General features: G+C 46.3%; 1 protein-coding gene across 1 annotated transcript in view; it reads right to left on the bottom strand.

The window, feature by feature from the left end:
- LOC129339545 (uncharacterized) overlaps positions 1-15,167 on the bottom strand; it is a 44,485-nt gene extending 29,318 nt beyond the window's left edge. Inside the window, exons 1-8 of the mRNA XM_054994127.1 lie at positions 14,903-15,167; positions 14,531-14,583; positions 11,949-12,154; positions 10,748-11,022; positions 8,140-8,391; positions 7,210-7,458; positions 3,212-3,253; positions 1,475-1,720 (exon numbers count right to left, since the gene is read on the bottom strand). Of these exons, the coding sequence (XP_054850102.1) occupies positions 1,475-1,720; positions 3,212-3,253; positions 7,210-7,458; positions 8,140-8,391; positions 10,748-11,022; positions 11,949-12,154; positions 14,531-14,583; positions 14,903-15,167 (1,588 nt within the window). The remainder of the gene's footprint in view (positions 1-1,474; positions 1,721-3,211; positions 3,254-7,209; positions 7,459-8,139; positions 8,392-10,747; positions 11,023-11,948; positions 12,155-14,530; positions 14,584-14,902) is intronic.
- Between the last annotated feature and the right edge of the window lie 4,471 nt (positions 15,168-19,638).

Here is a 19,638-nt window from a genome sequence, read left to right as displayed (position 1 = left end):
TGGATTTCAGTAAAGCTTTTGATAAGGTCCCCCATGACATTCTGATGGGCAAACTGGAAGACTGTGGAGTAGACTATAGGACAGTTCGGTGGATAGGGAACTGGTTGGAGGACCGCACTCAAAGAGTGGTGGTCAACGGCATTTCATCAGATTGGAGGGAGGTGTCCAGTGGGGTGCTGCAGGGCTCGGTTTTGGGCCTGGTACTTTTCAATATTTTTATCAATGATCTGGATGAAGGAGTGGAAGGGCTGCTCATTAAATTTGCTGATGCTACCAAATTGGGAGCGGTAGCAAACACCCAAGAAGATAGAATTAAAATTCAACAAGACCTGAATACTCTGGAGAAGTGGGCAGCTGTGAATAGGATGCAATTCAACAAAGACAAGTGCACAGTATTACATCTGGGCCACAAAAATGGGAAGCACAAATACTGGATGGGGGATACACTTCTGGGCAGTAGTATATGTGAAAGGGATCTTGGGGTAAGAGTGGACTGTAAACTGAATATGAGCAGTCAGTGTGATGCGGTGGCAAAAAAGGCTAATTCAATCCTGGGTTGTATCAAAGGGGCCATAGCGTTGAAATCGCAGGAGGTCATAGCCCCTCTCTATACTGCCTTGGTCAGGCCACACCTGGAGTATTGTGTGCAGTTCTGGAGGCCTCACTTCAAAAAGGATGTGGACAAAATCGAGAGGGTGCAGAGGAGAGCGACGAGAATGATCAGGGGTCTGGAGACTGAGCCCTACGAGGAAAGGCTGAGGGCCTTGGGAATGTTTAGTTTGGAGAAGAGGAGGTTGAGTGGGGACATGATTGCTCTCTTTAAATATTTGAAAGGCTGTCATTTGGAGGAGGGCAAAGAGCTGTTCCAGTTGGCAGCAGAGGGTAGGACGCGAAGCAATGTGCTAAAACTACATGCACAAAGGTACCGGCTGGATATTAGGAAAAACGTTTTCATGGTCAGAGTAGTTCAAAAGTGGAATCAGCTGCCTAGGGAGGTGGTGAGCTCCCCTTCACTGGCAGTTTTCAAGAAGAGGTTGGATGAACACTTGTCAGAGATGCTTTAGGCTGATCCTGCACTGGGCAGGGGGTTGGACTAGATGGTCTGTATGGCCCCTTCCAACTTATGAATCCAGCCGGATTGTCCTGATTTATCATTAGTTAGGCACAAGGATGGGGATTTCACAGGCCAAGGAAGAATGCCAATGTGTTTTGCAGGATCTCAGAATGGGGGTAGATAAGCATGGCGATTATACTATAAATAAGAACCAGTGATACATACATGTGCTGTACATGGCAGCGGACACCATGAGACTCCAAGAAACACACCTTGTCTAAGGCCCTGATCCCACATTGAGAGATGAGGAACTGACACCAGGATAAAGTTGGCATTCGTTATCTCTTTTGGATGGGATAAGGATCATGTAACCAACAAGGACAGTAATAGCCCATTCATGGCCAACTTCAGTATATTTACCTGCAAGCTGGGCAATAAGCCATTGGTTTGTTTCCATTAGAATGTATTGCAATTTTTCCTTGTCCTCTGTATTCCAACTTGGTACCAATTCATACAGTTTCTGCATTTGCTGTTGAGGGCTGCCTTTGATTTCCTTCATTTGTTCTCTTGTTATTAGACTATCACACAGTGCAGAGTGTAAAACAACCTCCACCCCAATGATACGGCGAATCAGCTCTTCCTGGTGCTTCTCAATGAAGTGTTCCTCTAAGAACAGATGGTATAAAAGCAGCCATCAGTTCACACTCAGATCACTCTTAATGTCCTGTACAAAGGCCACCATATCCCATGTGCCGTTTGACTAACTAAGGACGCAATCCAAGCAAAGTGAACTTTTTCATTACATGGATCCATGTAACTAAAAGTCTTCAATTTGGGTGGCACAGTAACAAAGTAAAGCAACAAATCTAAAATATACAGTTAATAATACTGATCCCAATAATACTGGTTGCCTGTAAAATTATACCCCATTGTCCAATTGAGTTGAAACTTGAGGGTTCTTTAGAAGAGAGGGCAGACTAAGTTCCTTGATATTTTGATAACATTTGGTGGGAAAAGTCCGCTCAGGAAAATCTGCAATTTTATGGACACAGAAAACAACAGGTGCACATCTACCCTGCTCATAATGAAAGTGGAAATGGAACTCAACGAGGCTTCATGATGCAACAATAACATTTCTCAAAAATTCTTAAAACAGACATATCTCGCCTTTCTTATATTACAACAGGAAATTAAAATGACAATTTTTCCACTGCGCAACCCTATTTCCTGGTGGAATTTTGCCCTAGAGAGCAAAACTGTTTCTCTTGAGGGATGATTTCACATTTATTATCCCTGTTTCAATCTTATTCTTCTCTGTGAAAACCAATTTCAAGAGATTTTAATTTTTATTAAATTTTATTTATTAAAATATTTATATTCCGCCTTTCCTCTCAGCTCAAGGCAGATTTTTTGTGTGCCATCTTCTGTTTCCTCACAATAAATTTAAGCAGTTTAACATTTTGGCATACTAATAGCATAAAAGAAATAAATGAACAGCAAAAAATGGGGAGGCGGAATGAAAAGCTATTAATAAAATTAAAAAAATAAAAGAGCATATTCATACATCCCATCTCTCTTACTCTGCTACCTTTAATGGCACCCAAAATATGTAATCTTTCCTCAAGGTAAAGCCATCTCTGCTTGGAAATCACTTCTGTGGAGGAATTAACTTAACATCTATAGGTAGCTTTTATAATAATAACATTCTATTTATATACTGCCCTTTGGGACAACTTAACGCCCCCTCAGAGTGGTTTACAAAGTATGTTGTTATTATCCCCACAACAATCACCCTGTGAGGTGGGTGGAGCTGAGAGAGCTCTGGAAGAGCTGTGACTGACCCAAGGTCAACTAGCTGGCATCAAGCGGATGAAAGGGGAATCAAACCCGGCTCTCCAGATTATTTTCATGATGTGATGAACATACCCACATATGTATCATATAAAACATGCACAACTATACCCATCTCATATGACTATTTACATATGCATATACCGTTTCCTCTACTGAAGCACTTTTTGTGCAGTAGAACCATCATGTGTATGGTAAACTTTGAACACCAGAAGGCATTAGAAACTGTGCCATTTTGTGGACTAACAGCTGTCACAATTTAAAAATGCACAGTGCCACTCAAGGTGCAATTTCTGTACTACTTACCATTTCTGAGAGATGCCATAATGTCTTCAGCTTCACTTCCACCTGCAGGAGGAGGCAGAGAGGAGAATGAAGGGCGGCGTCTCTCATTGTGTAATGCAAACTGTATTCAGAAATGTTGGGTACTGGTATAGAACACTCCCTTTGAGCGTAGGATATTGCTTTGGATTTTCCACATTCAGACAATAAAAGCCCGTCGAACCAGCTGCAGTGAGGCTTGTAATCGGGTTCAGAAACGTTATGTTCAGTTCTATTGCCTCCCAACCCCTGCACAAAATCAGAACATAAGGAGTATTTCTCAGCAGACCTGCTTAGGAACGCTCCCTTCTTATCTGATTTCCCCCCTAAATTAAATTTAAAAATATTTTGAGACAGAGTTCAAAAAAGAGACTGAAAACCAGCCAGGGTAGTTCCTTCTCCTTTTAGAAATGCAGTGTCATTTTGTGTGTCTTCATTTTTACAGCTATTTATTTATTAAAATGTTTCTGTTGTGCCTTTTCCCCAAGCCATGGTGATTCAAGACAGCATAACCCACCTTAACCTTGAAATACCAAATAGTAAAGCATTAAAATGGAAAAACAGTATGCCTTTTGTTCAAAACGAGTCCTTTCCATCAATTAATTACTGAAAGTCTCGCTTTAAAAAAGCCTCACTTTTAAATGGAAAATAGTCAATGTGGAAGTCTTACATGCCTCCTCGAGGACAGTTCATGATCCTTAAGAGTTTCCAACAAGCCTGGGGAGAAATGTCCTGTACCTTAGATATCAGATCTGCAGTAATTATCTGGTGATGTTATTTAACTCCATGCCACGAAAAGATTCAACTGTCTATTTCCACACATTAAGATGCTATTAAAAAGATCAGAACATTTTTCTCCAGCCCTGTTGGCAACCCTAACTACAATAGAATGGCTACTGAGAAAAGACAGGAGCGAGCTGTGGCTGATTGTGGGACGTTTCCACAAGCAGGAGGATCTGAAGTGGCAAAAACCTGTTTGCAGGCTCTACATCCTGCTCCAGTGTTGAGTCACACACTTCTCTTTATCTTCTATATATATAACTGAGTAAGCGTGTTTCAGACAACTGACTTTATATCTTGGTGCACCACCAGAGGGCACTGCTGCAAAGGAAAGCCCAGGTAACTCACCATATTGCTCCAGAAAACATGCCTTGGTGGGAAGCCCAGGCAGGGAACAGAAGTGGAGCAGGTAGCAATGCCCTCCCAGTGCCTTAACCCAGCCGGTATTAGGTATGGAGCAGGTAGCAATGCCCACCCCCACCTTAACCCAGCTGATATTAGGAGCAGAGCGAGTGGCAATGACTGCCCCTACTTCAGCCTGGTATAGAATGGAGCAGGTGGCAATGCCCATTCCCCGCATTAACTCAGCTGGTATTAGAAGCGGAACAGGTGTCAATGCCAACCCCCTGCATTAACCCAGCTAATATTACGAGTGGAGCAGGAGGCAATACCTGCCCCCTTTCAGGCAACTGGGATCAGGAGCAGAGAAGGTGGTAATGCCTACTGTCTGCCATAACCCATCTGTTATTAGGAGTGGAGCAGGTGGCAATGCCACCCCAAACTTAAGCCAGCTGATATTAGGAGTGAAGAAGGTAGCAATGCCCTCCATTCTTTCACCCAGTTGGGATCAGGAGCAGACTAGGTAGATATGCCCACTCTCTGCCTTAACCCAACCAGTATTAGGAACGGAGAAGGTGGCAATGCCCATCTCCAGCCTTAACACAGCCAGTAATACGAGAGGAGCACTTGGCAATGCCCACCCTCACATTAACCCAGCTGGCATTAGGTGTGGAGAAGGTGGCAATGCCCATCCCCCACCTTAACCCAGCTGGTATTAGGAGCAGAGTAGGTGGTAATGCCAGCCCCCCTTCAGCCAGCTGGGATCAGGAGCGGAGTAGGTGGTAATGCTTGCCCCTGCCTTAACCCAGGTGTTATTAGGAGCAGAGCTGGTGGCAATGCCTTCCCCTGTCAGAACTCAGCTGGTATTAGGAGCGGAGCAGGTGGCAATACACCCCCCTCCTTATCACAACTGGCAATAGGAGCTGAGCAGGTTACAATGCCTGCCCCCCTGCCTTAACGCAGTGGGTATAAGGGAGAAAAGGAGGTGGCAATTACCCACCCACTTCACTCAGCTGGGATCAGGAGCAGAGCAGATGGCAATGCCCACCCCCTTTTACCCAGCTGTGATCAGGAGAGCAGATGGCAATGCCCACTCTCTTCACCCAGCTGGGATCAGAAGTGGAGAAGGTGGCAGTGCCCACCTTGTGCCTTCACCTTGGTGGGATCAGGCACAGATCAGAAGGCAATTCCCTTCTTCACCCAGATGGGACAAGAAATGGAGCAGGCAGCAATGCCCACCCCATCTTCACCCTGTTGGTATCAGGCGCCAAGCAGGCATCAATCTCTACCCCCCTTCAACCTGCTGGAATCAGGAACAGAGAAGATGGCAATGCCTGCACCCCCTTCACCCAGCTGGGATCAGGAACGGAGCACGTAGCAAAGCCCTTCACCCTCCTTCACCTGTTGGGATCAGGCAAGGAGCAGGAGGTAGTGCTCGCTCCTCCCTTCACCCAGCAGGGAACAGGTAGCAATGCCCACCACCCAGCTGGGATCGGGCTTGGAGCAGGCAGCAATTCCTTCCCCCCTTCACCCAGCCGTAATCAGGTGCAGAGCAGAAGGCAATGCCCATTTTCCCTTTACCCGGCTGGGATCAGGAGCAGAGCAGGTGGCAATGCCTGCCCCCCTTTACCCAGTCTGTATCAGATGTGCAGCAGATAGCAAAGCCCACTACCCCTTCATGTTGCTGAGATCAGTTGTAGAGCAGGTGGCAATTCTTATCCCCCCTCCTTCACTGGTTGGGATCAGTGATGGAGGAAGAGTGAACATCTGCCTGCCCACCCTCCCCTTTCTAGAGCCCGTTGTATTTTCCCACCACAATGGGCGTTGTTTCTAGTTTTAAAATAAAATTACATCACCGCAAAGCTACTGCTACTCTTGCATTATAAGAAGAGTAGAAATAGTACAGCTATCTTTAAATATCGCTCTGGGTCCCCATCTATGAGAAAGGCAGGACATAAATGAAGGTAATTAATTAATTAAAGAACTCTCTGTTAATACTGTAGCAAAAGGTAGACAAAAAATAATCCTGACCTATGCAGAGGAAGGAGAAAAAATCAGAATGCAAGACCTCAGAGAGTGGTTACAGGCTATTATGTATCACTATCAATCTACAATGTGGTCAAAATCCTCTTTACTGTTTAGCAGTAGGGTTACCAGATCCCTTTACCTTACTGGTGGGAGGGAGGGGACCCAGCACTTACCTGTTCTACTGTACCTCACATGTGTTCTCCCACACCAGCACAAATGATATCACTTCTGGGAAGTGGCCTCATCGTGCAGGTGTAGGGGTGTGCATGTGCTTCGCAATGGGCTGATTCAGGCTCCACATGGGCCTGATTCAGCTCATTTGGGGTCCAAAATCCACCCGCCACTGCTGGCCACCTAAGTGGTGCTGGGGTGGAGGGTAAAGGCGGGGAATCGCCCACTCCCACCAGGAGAATGGGGTCCCAATGGGCAGTGATCTCCTATACAGGACCAAATTACCATGAGATGGACTCTCTCTCACTCCAGGCTAATTTGATCATCATTGAAGACCAAAGTGATAAAAATAATTTTAACACACGTCCAAAGAAATGCACAACAAACTAGTCCTTAACTACCATCCTAATCTGCTGACTTCCAAGTAGTCATAACTTGGTAAGTTCCCACGGGCAAATGGTCATATGTATCTCCACTAGGCTTGCCAGTCTCCAAGTGTGGTCTGGAAATCTCCCAGAATTAAATCTGATCTTCAGGTTAGAAAGATCAGTTCCCCTGGAAAAAAATGCTCCATTATTCCCTGCTGAGATCACAACCCTTCCCAAACCCAACCCTCCCAAGTCTCCATTCATAAATCTCCATATTTCTCCATGATATTCATTTACCCTCAAGGGCTGCAATAAGAGTCCCATGTGTTTGAATAAGCTCCCGGTAGAGCCGATTCTTCTCTTCTGTGTTCCAGGATGGCACCAGTTCATACAGTTTCTTCATCTTGAGTGCATCTGTCTCCTTAGTTATAAAGCAGTGATATTCATAAGGCTTCAGGTTATAACCAAGTAGCCGAAATAATATGATGTCCACCCCAGAGACTTTTTCAATCAACTCTTTTTGGTAACGTTCCACAAAATGTCCCCCTAGAAGAAAAATATTAGAAAAGTTGCTGAGATTTGATTCTATATCATGGACCCAGGATTATGGCCCAATGGAAATCTGCTGGCTACAACTTATCTTGCTGAGTAGTCCCACCTGATCCTAGGTAACATGCCCGGTGCAACCACTGCCAAACATCTCATGGATAGCTAGAATGTCTAGTTTTGTTGTTTCTCTCGCGGACCATTTTGGGTTCCCTCTCCTGTCCTTAGCATTAAGTCTTGTCTGGTACCATACGAATGAATACATCCATTATATACAAAGAGAGAAGACACTGACTCTTTAGGAATGATCAGGGCTTTTTTTCTGGGAAAAGAGGTGGTGGAACTCAGTCAGGTCCCCACAATGACATCACTTTGGGTCAGCTAGAACAAAGGAGGGGTTTTTTAAAGTTTAACTTGCCCTCAGTGAAAATGCTCACATGGCCAGTGGCCTTGCCACTGACTGGCCACTAGCCAGTGGCCTCGCCACAGTGGCACAAAGGGCAATCTAAACTCCCCTCTGTCTGGAGATCAGGGGGCGGGGCCACCAGCCATGTGACTATTTTCAAGAGGTTCCAGAACTCCATTCCACCACGTTCCAGCTGAAAAAAAGCCCTGGGAATGATCCAGGGTGCAATCCCTAGAGAAATATAACAAATGAACTTCCAGATACCACTGGCTTACCTTCCATTTCTTTGAGGAGGAACGGATTTGTCTCCCTAAGTGCCTGGTACAGACAATCCTTGTTTTTGTTGTTCCACTTTAACACCAGTTTATACAATTCCTTCATTTTCTGCCTGTCAGTGCCCTCAGCCATGATTCTCCCATATTGATAAGGATCTATCACCTTTGACACCTTCAGTACCTCCAGGACCTGTTGTACCATGTAGACTCGGCGAATTAACTCTTTCTTGTTCCTCTCAACAAAGTGTTGTGCTAATGAGAAAGACATTGGGAATGAATTTGCTAAACTGCAGAGAACATAATTTAGGAATAGGAAACCATGTTTTGAGAAACAGCCCGCTTTTGCACCAAGGGCCCTAAATTACTGCAAATTTGTGAGATATCCACCCACCATCAAGACTTTGGCCAAAGGAGAGAACTACACAATAAGCACCTGAAATAGCAAAGTAGGTTTTTGCATGCTGCAGACCCTGGCATAGCAAGTCAAGTAGCACTACTTTTTCTGTCAATTAGATGCCAAGCCAAGTAACTACCCCCCCAAGCAGTAGAGGGGGGGTAGTTGTGAAGTTCCTGCATTGTGCAGGGGGCTGGACTAGATGGCCTTAGAGGTCCCTTCCAACAAGGCTTTGCCATCATCCTGCCAGGGGCGGGGGATCCCCTGTTCCCACCTCCTTCCCCACCCCCACTTACCTGGCTAGCGGAGCGGTGCCCCCGGGGCGCCCCTGGTGGTGTGGTACCTCCCCAGGTGGCACAGCGTGTCTCCCTCACCCCACTCCCGTGCCCCACAACGGGCCTGTCTGGGGCCAAATCAGGGGAAGGGGGATTTTGCCCTTTGGGGAGCACATGCACGCTCCCAGGCAGCCCTTTGACCTGTGCCAGGAACGCAGATGCACAAAGCGCATGCACAAGTAGAAAGACAGAAGACAGCGAAGCATAAGTGCCAGAGTCCCAGTCTCCCACTGGGAGACTTAAAGGACCTGGCCACCCTAACTTCCAGTCCTATGATTCTATTCACTTGACTGAAGGCTTCTACTAGCCTGACCTGCCAGCAAGGCTACAAAACAGAATTGTTTAAGGGGCCTTTGGAGCAGCATAACCATTTCATGACTAGGCCTGGTGGGTTATTTTTAAACTAGGATGTGTTTAAAATGTTACTTGGGGTATACTACATCTTGCTGTTACCCCTTTGGGCCCTGATTTTCCTGAAAATATCATCACTAAATCTTAAATACAGGAAGGGAAGGCAGCATTGTATACCCCATTTCATCAGATTTTGAAAGTTAAGCATTATTGCATTCGTTCATTGAGACTACATTGTGAGTTTGCTCAGGGATCCTGCTAAAAACTAATAGCTAACCAACAAAGGGAACCCCCTGGCTATACAGACAACTCAAGCACAACAACCAGGGTCACAAAAATTAATCATGCAAGGTTGATATAAATTTTTATATTATATCCAAAGTGCAACAGTGCAAAAGTGCAATATATATCAAACAAGATTTAAGGTGCATAGTTACCGATAGTTAGTAACTATCGGTGTACCTGGAATTGCAATGGTGTGTGGAGTGAGGGGAGATGCCAGTGGACATCCATAGAGTCTAGCCCAGGATGAAGAAAGACCGAAACGGGAATTGGAAATAGCAAGCTGTAGCCCGTCGGCTAGGTGTCTTTGGACACGTCCTTTTTCCACTCTTGGACATATGGACATTTTCCGTGTGCATTCTTCCATCTGTCTACACTCTCCCACCACCAGAATATTTATTGTATATAGAAATATATTTATTGTCAACCCGATAGACTACCTCTTCTTGTATATATATGCACCTTAAATCTTGTTTGATATATATTGCACTTTTGCACTGTTGCACTTTGAAAAACTAATAGCTGGCAGGAAAGAGGAGGCTGAAGAAAGGAGTCATCAGGTTCCCAGCACAGAGCACCCAAGCTCTTGGTTACTCTTATTTGTCTGGCAAAAGCAGGTCAACAGCTTACTACCTCCTATCCTGCTGCCAGGCCACACCCAAAAGGGACAAAGACTGCTTGGAGCCGAACAACTAGAAAGTTGAGAGAGAGGGAATGAGGAAATCGGTGGCCTTAAAAGCTTTAGGTTGTCCATAAAGGTCATACGTAAAAAAAAATCCATCTTTAAACATGGAAATTTCTGGAGATTCCACACACCTCTTAATATGCTAAGGAGAAAGAGGAGGAGGAGTCAGGGAAAGATACACTGTGCTGCAAAATTTATACAGAACTTTCAAGTCATTACAGATAAAAATGATTTTAAAAAACAAAGCAATGCAGGAAGACCTGGGCAGCAAAATGGTGGTGGGGGCACGCAGAGGGTGTTTTAGGAACACATTTTTTAATCATTGTACTACGTAGAAATGGAAAGCATTGAAACAGGCCAGGTGGGAGTCTCAAACAGGCTTTCCCGCTTATTTACAGATAACTGTTGGAGGGTTAGTTTCAAGAAAGACTCTCAGAGCTTGTCCTTATTAAAGAGGTTTGTCAAAGAAATAACACTGGGTCATAAAATATGAAATAAGGGTGAAATAGCACGAGCAGCTGTCACACTGTTTCCCACCATTCTTCCCAGTTCATTTCTTACCATTGTGCTGAAAATCCGCAAGTTTCTTTGCCAGGGCTTCCTGGTACATAGACTTGAGCACTTTCACAGTTACCTCTGTCCCATAGTCCACCCCATAATGATCGAGGAGGAGATCAGTGAGCTTCTTGGGATCATCTGATACCGTATAAAAATAGAATCTGTCACCCTTTGGCTCGATTTGTCTCAGATAGTGTAGGAACACCCTCAGGTGCCTTGCATCGAGCTGTTCCAGGGTTTCCAGCAGATAAACTTCTCTCTGATCATCTATTTCTGCTCTACGAATAAAGCGTTCACAAACTTCGCATAATAGTGTTCAAGTGGCTCTTGTGCTTCCTGATCGGGAAAAGGAAACTGCCTTTCACCCAATGAAAAGACTGCAGCCTGCTCTTGTCCCTTTGCTGCTAACCACTTCCTGGTTTAAATCTGATTATTTGAGCCGAGCAGAGGTTGATCGTATTTCTCTTGGGCTGCACTTTTAGGACACTCCATAAAGGATCCTTACTATAAATATTGAGGCAAGACATTGCATTCCAGGCTTCTCTCGGGCTTGTTTGCTTGTCACACGTCAAGAAGTCAGTGTGAGGAGATGTTCTCTGCTCCATGGCAATTTAATAAAAAAAAATACATTAGGTGGATCCAAGCAGCTGTCCTCCAACCTAGGGCCCCTACAGGTAGCTCTACCTACAATGGAGCAGCCACAAAAGCCAGAGGGAGGCTCCTGGGATACAAGGAAGGCTTCAAACATGAGCCAAAAGGAAAGGGGGGTGTCAGGCTCCATGCTGGGGTTGTCGGAGCGGGGGGGGGGGCTTGTCCTCCAGGTTGATCTAGGTGTTGAACTCAACTCTGGGGAGGCCTCAGAAATGGGGAGAGGAGGGAGGTTTACAGCACCCTCTCTCCCTCCATTGGGCTGACTTGGCTTGCCTTCTCCCTTGTCCTTGCCTTGCTCTCTCCTTCTCTGCCTTGCACTTACTCTCACTCCTCAGAGGCCCCGTTGGCTGGGTTCGCCTTTATAGGGCCTCTCTGTGCTGCCTCACCAGGCCTAAATTACTCTGGCACAGTTCCCTGGCAGCAACTCATCAGGCTGGTGTGCCAGTGGTGCCTTGCCACAGCTGGCCACCAGTGGGCCTCAGGTAAGGTTGCCAGTCCCCCGCTGGGGGGCAGGGTATCCCCTGCTCCCACCCTCCACCCCCTGCCCCCTTACCTGGCCAGCAGGGAAGGCATGGGTCGCTTGAGGGCACACTCCCAGGTGGCATGGCATGCGTCCATGGGCCCGATCCAGGCCTGAGTCAGCCCAAACCTGCCTGGAATGGGCTGCTGCAGCCCATTCCAAGCAGATTCCATCCTGATCTGGGCTGATTCGGGCCCAATTAGGCACGAATTTGGCCCAAATCGGGCTCGAATCGACCCCTGCATGGAGCAGGGGAGCACTCCTGGGGGCGGCCGCAACCTGCACGATGACATCACTTCCTGGAAGTGACATAGGCTTTGCTTATGTACATCTGCTACACAGCAGGTAGATCCCAGGACTCCACACCTCTCACCGGGGGGACAGGGGGACCTGGCAACCCTAGCCTTGGGTGTAAATCCCTGCATCTGCATGGGAGTGGGTGGGCAAGGGAGCAAGCTGGGAGCTAGCTATGTAAGCTGCTCCATGCTGGGTAACACCCCCAAACAGTGGTGGACAGTTACATCATGAAAAAAGAGGGTGTAGTCCATAGGCACCCATGCAAAAGGAAAAGTCTTGCCCTGAGGGATCCTTTCTGAGTAGAAACGTAAGATGTCCTTTAAAAAGATGGCGGTGGGGTTTATCTAAACACTGCCTTTCAGCCCCAGTGGGGACCCAAGGTGGCTATAACATTTTATACCTTTCCATTCCATCCACAGAACAACCCTGCAAAGCAAGCCAGACTGAGAGCGGGACCACAAGTGACGCCTGACACAGGTTGGACACATGTCAGCTTCCCTCAAGTTTTGATGGGAAATGTAGGCATCCTGGTCTTGCAGCTTGGCTCTCTGACTGCTGTCCAGTGGACTTTTCAACTGTCACTTGTCCAACATTCCGCCAAGCTGCCTACATTTCCCATCAAAACTTGAGGGAAGCTGGCAAGTGTCCAACCTGTGTCAGGCGTCACTTGTGGTCCCGCTCTGAGAGAATGTGATGGGCCTGTCGCCCGAAGGCAGCTGGGCCAGACGGCCAGACCCTTCCCGCTTCAAACCACAAGAAGAGAGAGATCGAGGCTCTGAGAGGAACAAGCCGTTTTATTGAAGCAATAGGAGTACACAGGCCTGTGGATGCCAAAGAGGAACCCAGAGGCTTCCTGAACAAGGATTTTTATAGACTGTAAATCATTACTGATAATTGACAGATTTCAAGCATCCTATCCTCGTCCACAATTTCCCTCTCTCTTTCCCCATTGGCTGAGGTACTTGGGAGTTACACCTTTCCGGTCTTCGCCTAAAACTCCGCTTTAGTTTACATCTCCCATTACTCTGATGGTGAAACCCCCTACTCATATTTGTTTTATACCATACATAGTTTGTCACACATTAGCGCGCACACACGTCTGCAAGTCTAACCACAAAGGTCATAGCCCTTAGTGCGTCTGTTATTTTACTTCCTATTTTATATAGCTGAGCACAAGTATCTGCTACTTACTTCCTATTTTCCATGGCTAAGCACAGCTATACTTATCTTGCAAAAACCCACACACCTTTCCTGTTTCAGTGAGACAGAAAACAGCTATGTATAAACTTCTTTATAATCTGTAGGTAAGAAAAAGGGTCATAGCGAGCAAGCAAATGATCACTTTATCTAACCCCCTGCATATATATAATATAGCCTGAGTTGTAGCTGAACCTGTAAGCAGGGCAGGGGTCTGAGATATATCTAGGGTTTGCAGGCAGGGTGAGGGCCTGAGACAGGAGGGGGGCAATTATGGATTTTCTCTTTTTAGTGCTGGCTTACAGCCCCAAGGTCACAGGCAAGGCTTTCAGGTAGAATGGCGTTAGAATCTGGATTTCCTGGATCCTAGCCCAATGCGTTGACCGCTACAGAAAACAGGCTCTTGTTAGAAATGGTGTCATACAGAAATGACCCCAGGGACAGGATGAACACAATTGCAACAAGAACTCTCTCCTAGCTGCTTTGGAATCTGTTTCATGTTTTATGTTAGTCCCAGGATAGTAAAATCTGGAGCACTTCCAGTCCAGGTTTTACTTTTGTCTGTGTAAACTGGCTGAAGGTCTGCTAGGGAGGGCCAGAGTTAGGCCTTGTGTTCTTTCTTTGTTCCTGCTGAATAAAGTTACTCTGTGCTAACTAAAGAAAAGACCCTTTGCACATTCTTAAATGATTGCTGCGTCTTACGGCAATGAGATTGAGACTCCTGGGGAGAGCCAGCACCATTCCCTGGTAGGAAAAAGGGAGTGTGGGCTTTATATGGAACCAACAGGAAAAAACTGCCTTCAAAATGCATCGGGCTTAGAGTTGCAGGTTCATCATCTCTGTTAAAACAGAAACAGCTAAGGAGCACCAGTCATTACATTGATGGCTCCAGGCAGCTGTCAATGTATTAACGCCTGCCTCCAGGCACTGCACCTCACAACCAAAGACGGATTTGGCAGGAGGAGGGATTCCTGGAACCAGGCAGGCACATCTCCAACCTTTGGCTGGTTGCATTGATTGCCTTGTCTCACTTTTAGGGTTGCCCGGCACTTGGAGTCCCTCAATGGGAGATCTCCAGGTCCCTGGGCTCTCCCAGTGGGGGACTGGGAGTCGGCACTTACCCTGGCTTCTTTCTTTGCATACGCACTCCCGGCTTGTGTGATGACGTCACTTCCTGGAATGATATAATCATGCAGGGGTCAAAGGGTGTCCCTGAGTCAAAGGTGGCCTTGTCCTCGCTGATGTGGACTGCTCTTGCTGCTGTGGCCGTGGCCCACTCTCATTTGGTGGAAAGGGGCCATAGTAGCAGCAACAGGAGAGGGTGGTGGCAGCAAGAGAGGGAGCACGCCCTCCAACCAGGGGTGCGCTACACTGCCCGGGGAGGGAGCACCCCAGGAAGCGCCCCCCCCTGCTGGCCAAGTAAGTGAGCGCGGGGGGAAGGGTGGGGTTGGGGGATCCCCTGCCCAGGGTGGGGGAATGGGAACCCTACTCACCTTCTACTGTGTCTCCCTCTTGGTCAGGCATCTCTGGTGAGGCAGCAGTTGCTGTTCTGTCAATCAGGATAATCTCTGGATCTGATGTCTCTTCTCTCAGACTGTTCACATCAAGATACATTATCTGGCTGTTCACTTCTGTGCAGTCCCCTTCTGCAGGTGGGAGTTCCTCACTCTCAAAGTAAACAGCTCTGCTGATGCTGATCTTGTTGGTGCATAGATGTGTAATCCTGTAGCCTTTGCGTTTGACTGAGTAGCCTACCATAATAACTTGTATGGTCCTGTCATCAAACTCTGACCTTTTCTCTTTTGGAACCTTACTATATAAAAGGCAAGCCATATTGGTGATGACTCACTTTTCATCCGTTCGCAGGCGCACTCTGGCCTGCACAAGGATAAAGAGTCATCGCGAATATGACTTGCTTAGGAGGGGGTGGGGAGGCCAGCCCCTCCCAAGGCTCCTCAGCAGCCGCGTGAAGGCCCAGCGTGACCCGGTGCTACCACCTGGCACGCTGGTGGGGAGGGCTGCACTCCCACACCAGCTTTTTTGTTATTGCAGCAGCCTCCTTGGGGCCTCTGGAGGGTTGTGCACACTTTGAGGAGGCTGGTGTTGCAATGGGCTATTGAGTGCTGCTACGTTCTGCAGAAGCAGATTTCCGTCCATTTGAGGCTGAATTGGGCTGGTGCAGATCACAGGAACGCATCTGGGGCAGCACAATGGGCCCTGGAGTGCTCCTGCACTCTGCACTGGCCCAATTCCCACCTGTTTGAAGCCAAATTGGGCTGGTGTGGAGTGCAAGAACACTGTTAGGGTGGCAGGACAGGCCCTGGAGTACTCCTGCACTCCATACTGGGCCAATTTTGGCCCATTTCAAGCCAAAATCAGCCCGCTGCAGAGCACAGGGATGCTGCTGGGTTGGCGTATGCCCTCACAAGGCCCCGCTAGAGCCCACTGTATTGTTAAACACAATTGGTTCTGTTGCTAGTATATGTAGTATATGTGCTCTAGATGCCTATGCGGTAGATTAATGCAGCTGTCAGTAGAATATAATTTTGTGAAATTCATTTTTTCATTTGCTTTTTCTGTATATTCTTTTATGTTGAAAAAGACTGATATATTATGTACCCATTGCATAAGTTTCTCTGTCTAAGGGAATTGTATATTTTCCATCTTTAATATGTATTTCAAAATCACGAACAATCAAGTCTTGCAAGGGAAATTAAGGGTCAGGCTAAACGAGATGCCAGGCGAGTGTTCATTCACATGCTGTAGTTCTCAAAGACAGAGCCAGGCAGGATCGCCAGGGGAGAGGAATGACCCTCTCCCACCCCTGCATTCTGGGTGGAATCTGCTGTTTAAATGTCTTATGAAGATAAGCAGATCAGTTGCCAGGTCTTTTAAAAAAAAAAACAGATGAGATTAGGAACTCTATGACCACAGTTTACTTTTGTTGTTACTTCAAAGAACCTGCAGGGTCCTGTGCTGGTGCAGGCATGAGTGGTGTTGTCTAACTTTCACTTGTAGAATTAGCACTAGGATCCGGGGAGGGAATTTAGTTTGGGAAAACAGTACAGGAGGAAAGGTTTAAAACTCGCCGCGCTCCACTTCTGCAATCAAATTAGCAGCCCCACATGGTTGCTTACATTGTTTTTAAATAAAAGATCACACAGATCTCTTGCAATATTGTCTAGTTTGAACCCCAAGCTATGTTTCATCAATGTCCTTATCAGTAATAGCAGCTAGACTCTGGGGGCAGGGTGGCGGCGGCTGAGAAGCCCGCAGAAAGGGCAGCGAGGGAATCCTTCCTTCCCCCCCTCAATCCTGTCTAGCTCTGCCTTTGAAAACTGCAGTTCCCAGGTAAAGTTGCATCACTCTACACTTGATTGAACACTTGCCTGGCTGACCCTAGGCTGACCCTAAGTTTGCATTAAGGTAAGGTAAAGGTCCCTGTGCAAGCACCAAGTCATTACTGACCCATGGAGGGGTGTTTTCTTGGCAGACTTTTTACGGGATGGTTTATCATTGCCTTCCCCAATCATCTACACTTTATCCTCAGGAAACTTTTACCGACCTTGGAAGGATGGAAGGCTGAGTCAATTCTGACAAAGCAAAAAGACCAAATCTAGGGGATGTGCAGTCAGCTAAGAAAAAATAGAGTCCCCTCTGCAACATTAACCAATAAACCAAAGATTATTCAAATTCAAGGTGCATACAATGCATAAATTTATAAATGTATAATTCACAAATGTTCAATGTTTCATACAGCCTCCAACAGATACAGCAACCGACCACTTTTATCTGCAAATATGTATGGTCAGTCAATAAAATGCAGAAAGTGCAAAAGAGACGGCAGGTGGGGTTGTGTCCTTCAGCCGGCGTCTGCTCCCAGACGTCCTTGCCCTATGGTCATTCGGCCACTTCCGTTTCACACGTGCTGTCTTTACACTGTGCTTCCTCAGGGGCACACAAATTACTAAATGCAGAAGAACATACTTGTATGTAACACAGTTCTCACAAAACATAGATGCACAATTGAAATTGTTACAGTACAAAATCTGTCAAACGTTTGTCAAACATTTCTTAAACATTTGTTAAACATTTCTACTCACTCTGCCAGTTACCACCGTTATCTCATGCACCACAATTTCACAGGTACTTCATCAATGTCAGCGTAATTACAAGGGTGGATCCCAAGCCTTAAATACTCTTGTCTGCAGTTAAATGGTTTCTGTGGCGTCTTAAAGGGAAATTGCTTACACGAAGCTTGATAAATCCCATTCATTGTTTAAACCTGAAGGGGTCATTGTACTTAACTCATAAATCCATTTTGCCTCCCTCTGCAACAGCACCCGCTGTGCTGATTTATTGCCATGATTGCTCACTACTTCTAGGACCCCAAACCTGATCTCGTCTAGAGCATGTTTTTTGGTTTGCCAGTGTGACGCCAAAGGAGCCTCTGTCACTTGCCTCCTGATTTTGGACATGTGCTGTTGGATCCTGATCTTGACCGGTCTGGTGGTGCTACCCAGATAGAAAAGTAGGCATGGGCACTTGATAACATACACTACCGCAGCTGTGCTGCACGTGGAGAAATGTTGTAACTTAATTGGAATGTTCCCAGGAGTCATCAATGTTGGTCCCTCTATAGTTAGTCTGCAAACATTATAATGTCCACATCTAAAATGTCCCCTTGGGTTTGTGTCCCTTGTCCTCTCTTCTCGCATGTCTGAATGTACTAGGATGTCTCTAACATTTCTAGTTCGCCTATACCGAATGAAAGGGGTGACCTCACAGCCTGGCAGGTGTTCTACTATATGCCAGTGTCTCTTCATAATTTCTTTGATGGCTGGGGTGCTGTTGGTATATTCAGTTGCCCAAAACAATCTGTTATCTTTATCCCTGGTCTTATCCTGCAGCAGCTGGTTCCTATCTACCCCCGCTGCTCTCCTGCTTGCCTGCTCAATGATCCTCCTCGGATAACTACTCAGATAATAGAGACTATGAATGGTTATCACATTATCACAGGTAACAGATTCCCTTTACAGAGGCGTGGTCTGGGGGAGCCCAGTGACGCCTGGTGTGGGCTTTCGGGGACCACAGTTCTCTTTGTCAGATGCAGCTGGCAGGGAGAGCTGTGGTTATCGAAGGCTTATACTACATAGGAATTGGATACTTTCACTGCTACAAACTAATACGGCAAACTGACTGCACACCAAAAGGAGATGTTTACATTTCCAAGCAAAGGAATGTTTTGATTGCCTCCACGCTAATTGCATTCTGTCTCCTTGTGATATATGTCCCCTTCTTCCTCCTCCCTCTCTCTTCTCCACTCCTCTTCTGTATCTGCCCAGTTTCGATCAGGCATCTGACGAAGAGAACTTGATTCTCGAAAGCTTATGCTACAATAAAATTGGTTAGTCTTAAAGGTGCTACTGGACTCTTTTTGATCATGCTTCTTGTAAGCAATTTCCCTTTAAGACACCACAGAAACCGGTTAACTGCAGACAGAGTATTTAAGGCTTGGGATCCACCCTTGTAATTACACTGACATTGATGAAGTAACTGTGAAATTGTGGTGTATGAGCTAACGGTAGTAACTGGCAGAGTGAGTAGAAATGTTTAACAAATGTTTGATAATTGTTTAACAGATTTTGCACTGTAACAATTTCAATTGTGCATCTATGTTTTGTGAGAACTGTGTTACATACAAGTATGTTCTTCTGCATTTAGTAATTTGTGTGCCCCTGAGGAAGCACAGTGTAAAGACAGCACGTGTGAAACGGAAGTGGCCGAATGACCATAGGGCAAGGACGTCTGGGAGCAGACGCCAGCTGAAGGACACAACCCCACCTGCTGTCTATTTTGCACTTTCTGCATTTTATTGACTGACCATACATATTTGCAGATAAAAGTGGTTGGTTGCTGTATCTGTTGGCAGCTGTATGAAACATTGTATATTTGTGAATTATACATTTATAAATTTATGCATTGTGTGCACTTTGAATTTGAATAATCTTTGAGTCAATTTTGAGCCAGCTACTTGAACTCAGCTCATGAGTAGAGCTTGGGGTGCAGTACTGCAGCTTACCCCTCTGTGCCACAGGGCTCTTAAGTTTGCATTAAATTGCAGTACAAACAAGACATCTTTCATTAAAACTGCTCTGGTGCCAGTACAGTAGGCCTTATTTTTATAAGGGCTTGCTTTCCTGAAGTCTGGTAGTTTACCTTGGCATTA

Source organism: Eublepharis macularius, chromosome 12 (assembly GCF_028583425.1).
Source record: "Eublepharis macularius isolate TG4126 chromosome 12, MPM_Emac_v1.0, whole genome shotgun sequence".
Classification (NCBI taxonomy): Eukaryota; Metazoa; Chordata; class Lepidosauria; order Squamata; family Eublepharidae; genus Eublepharis; species Eublepharis macularius.
The sequence above is the reverse complement of the archived record's forward strand: the minus strand, read 5'-3'. Positions and strand labels throughout refer to the sequence as shown.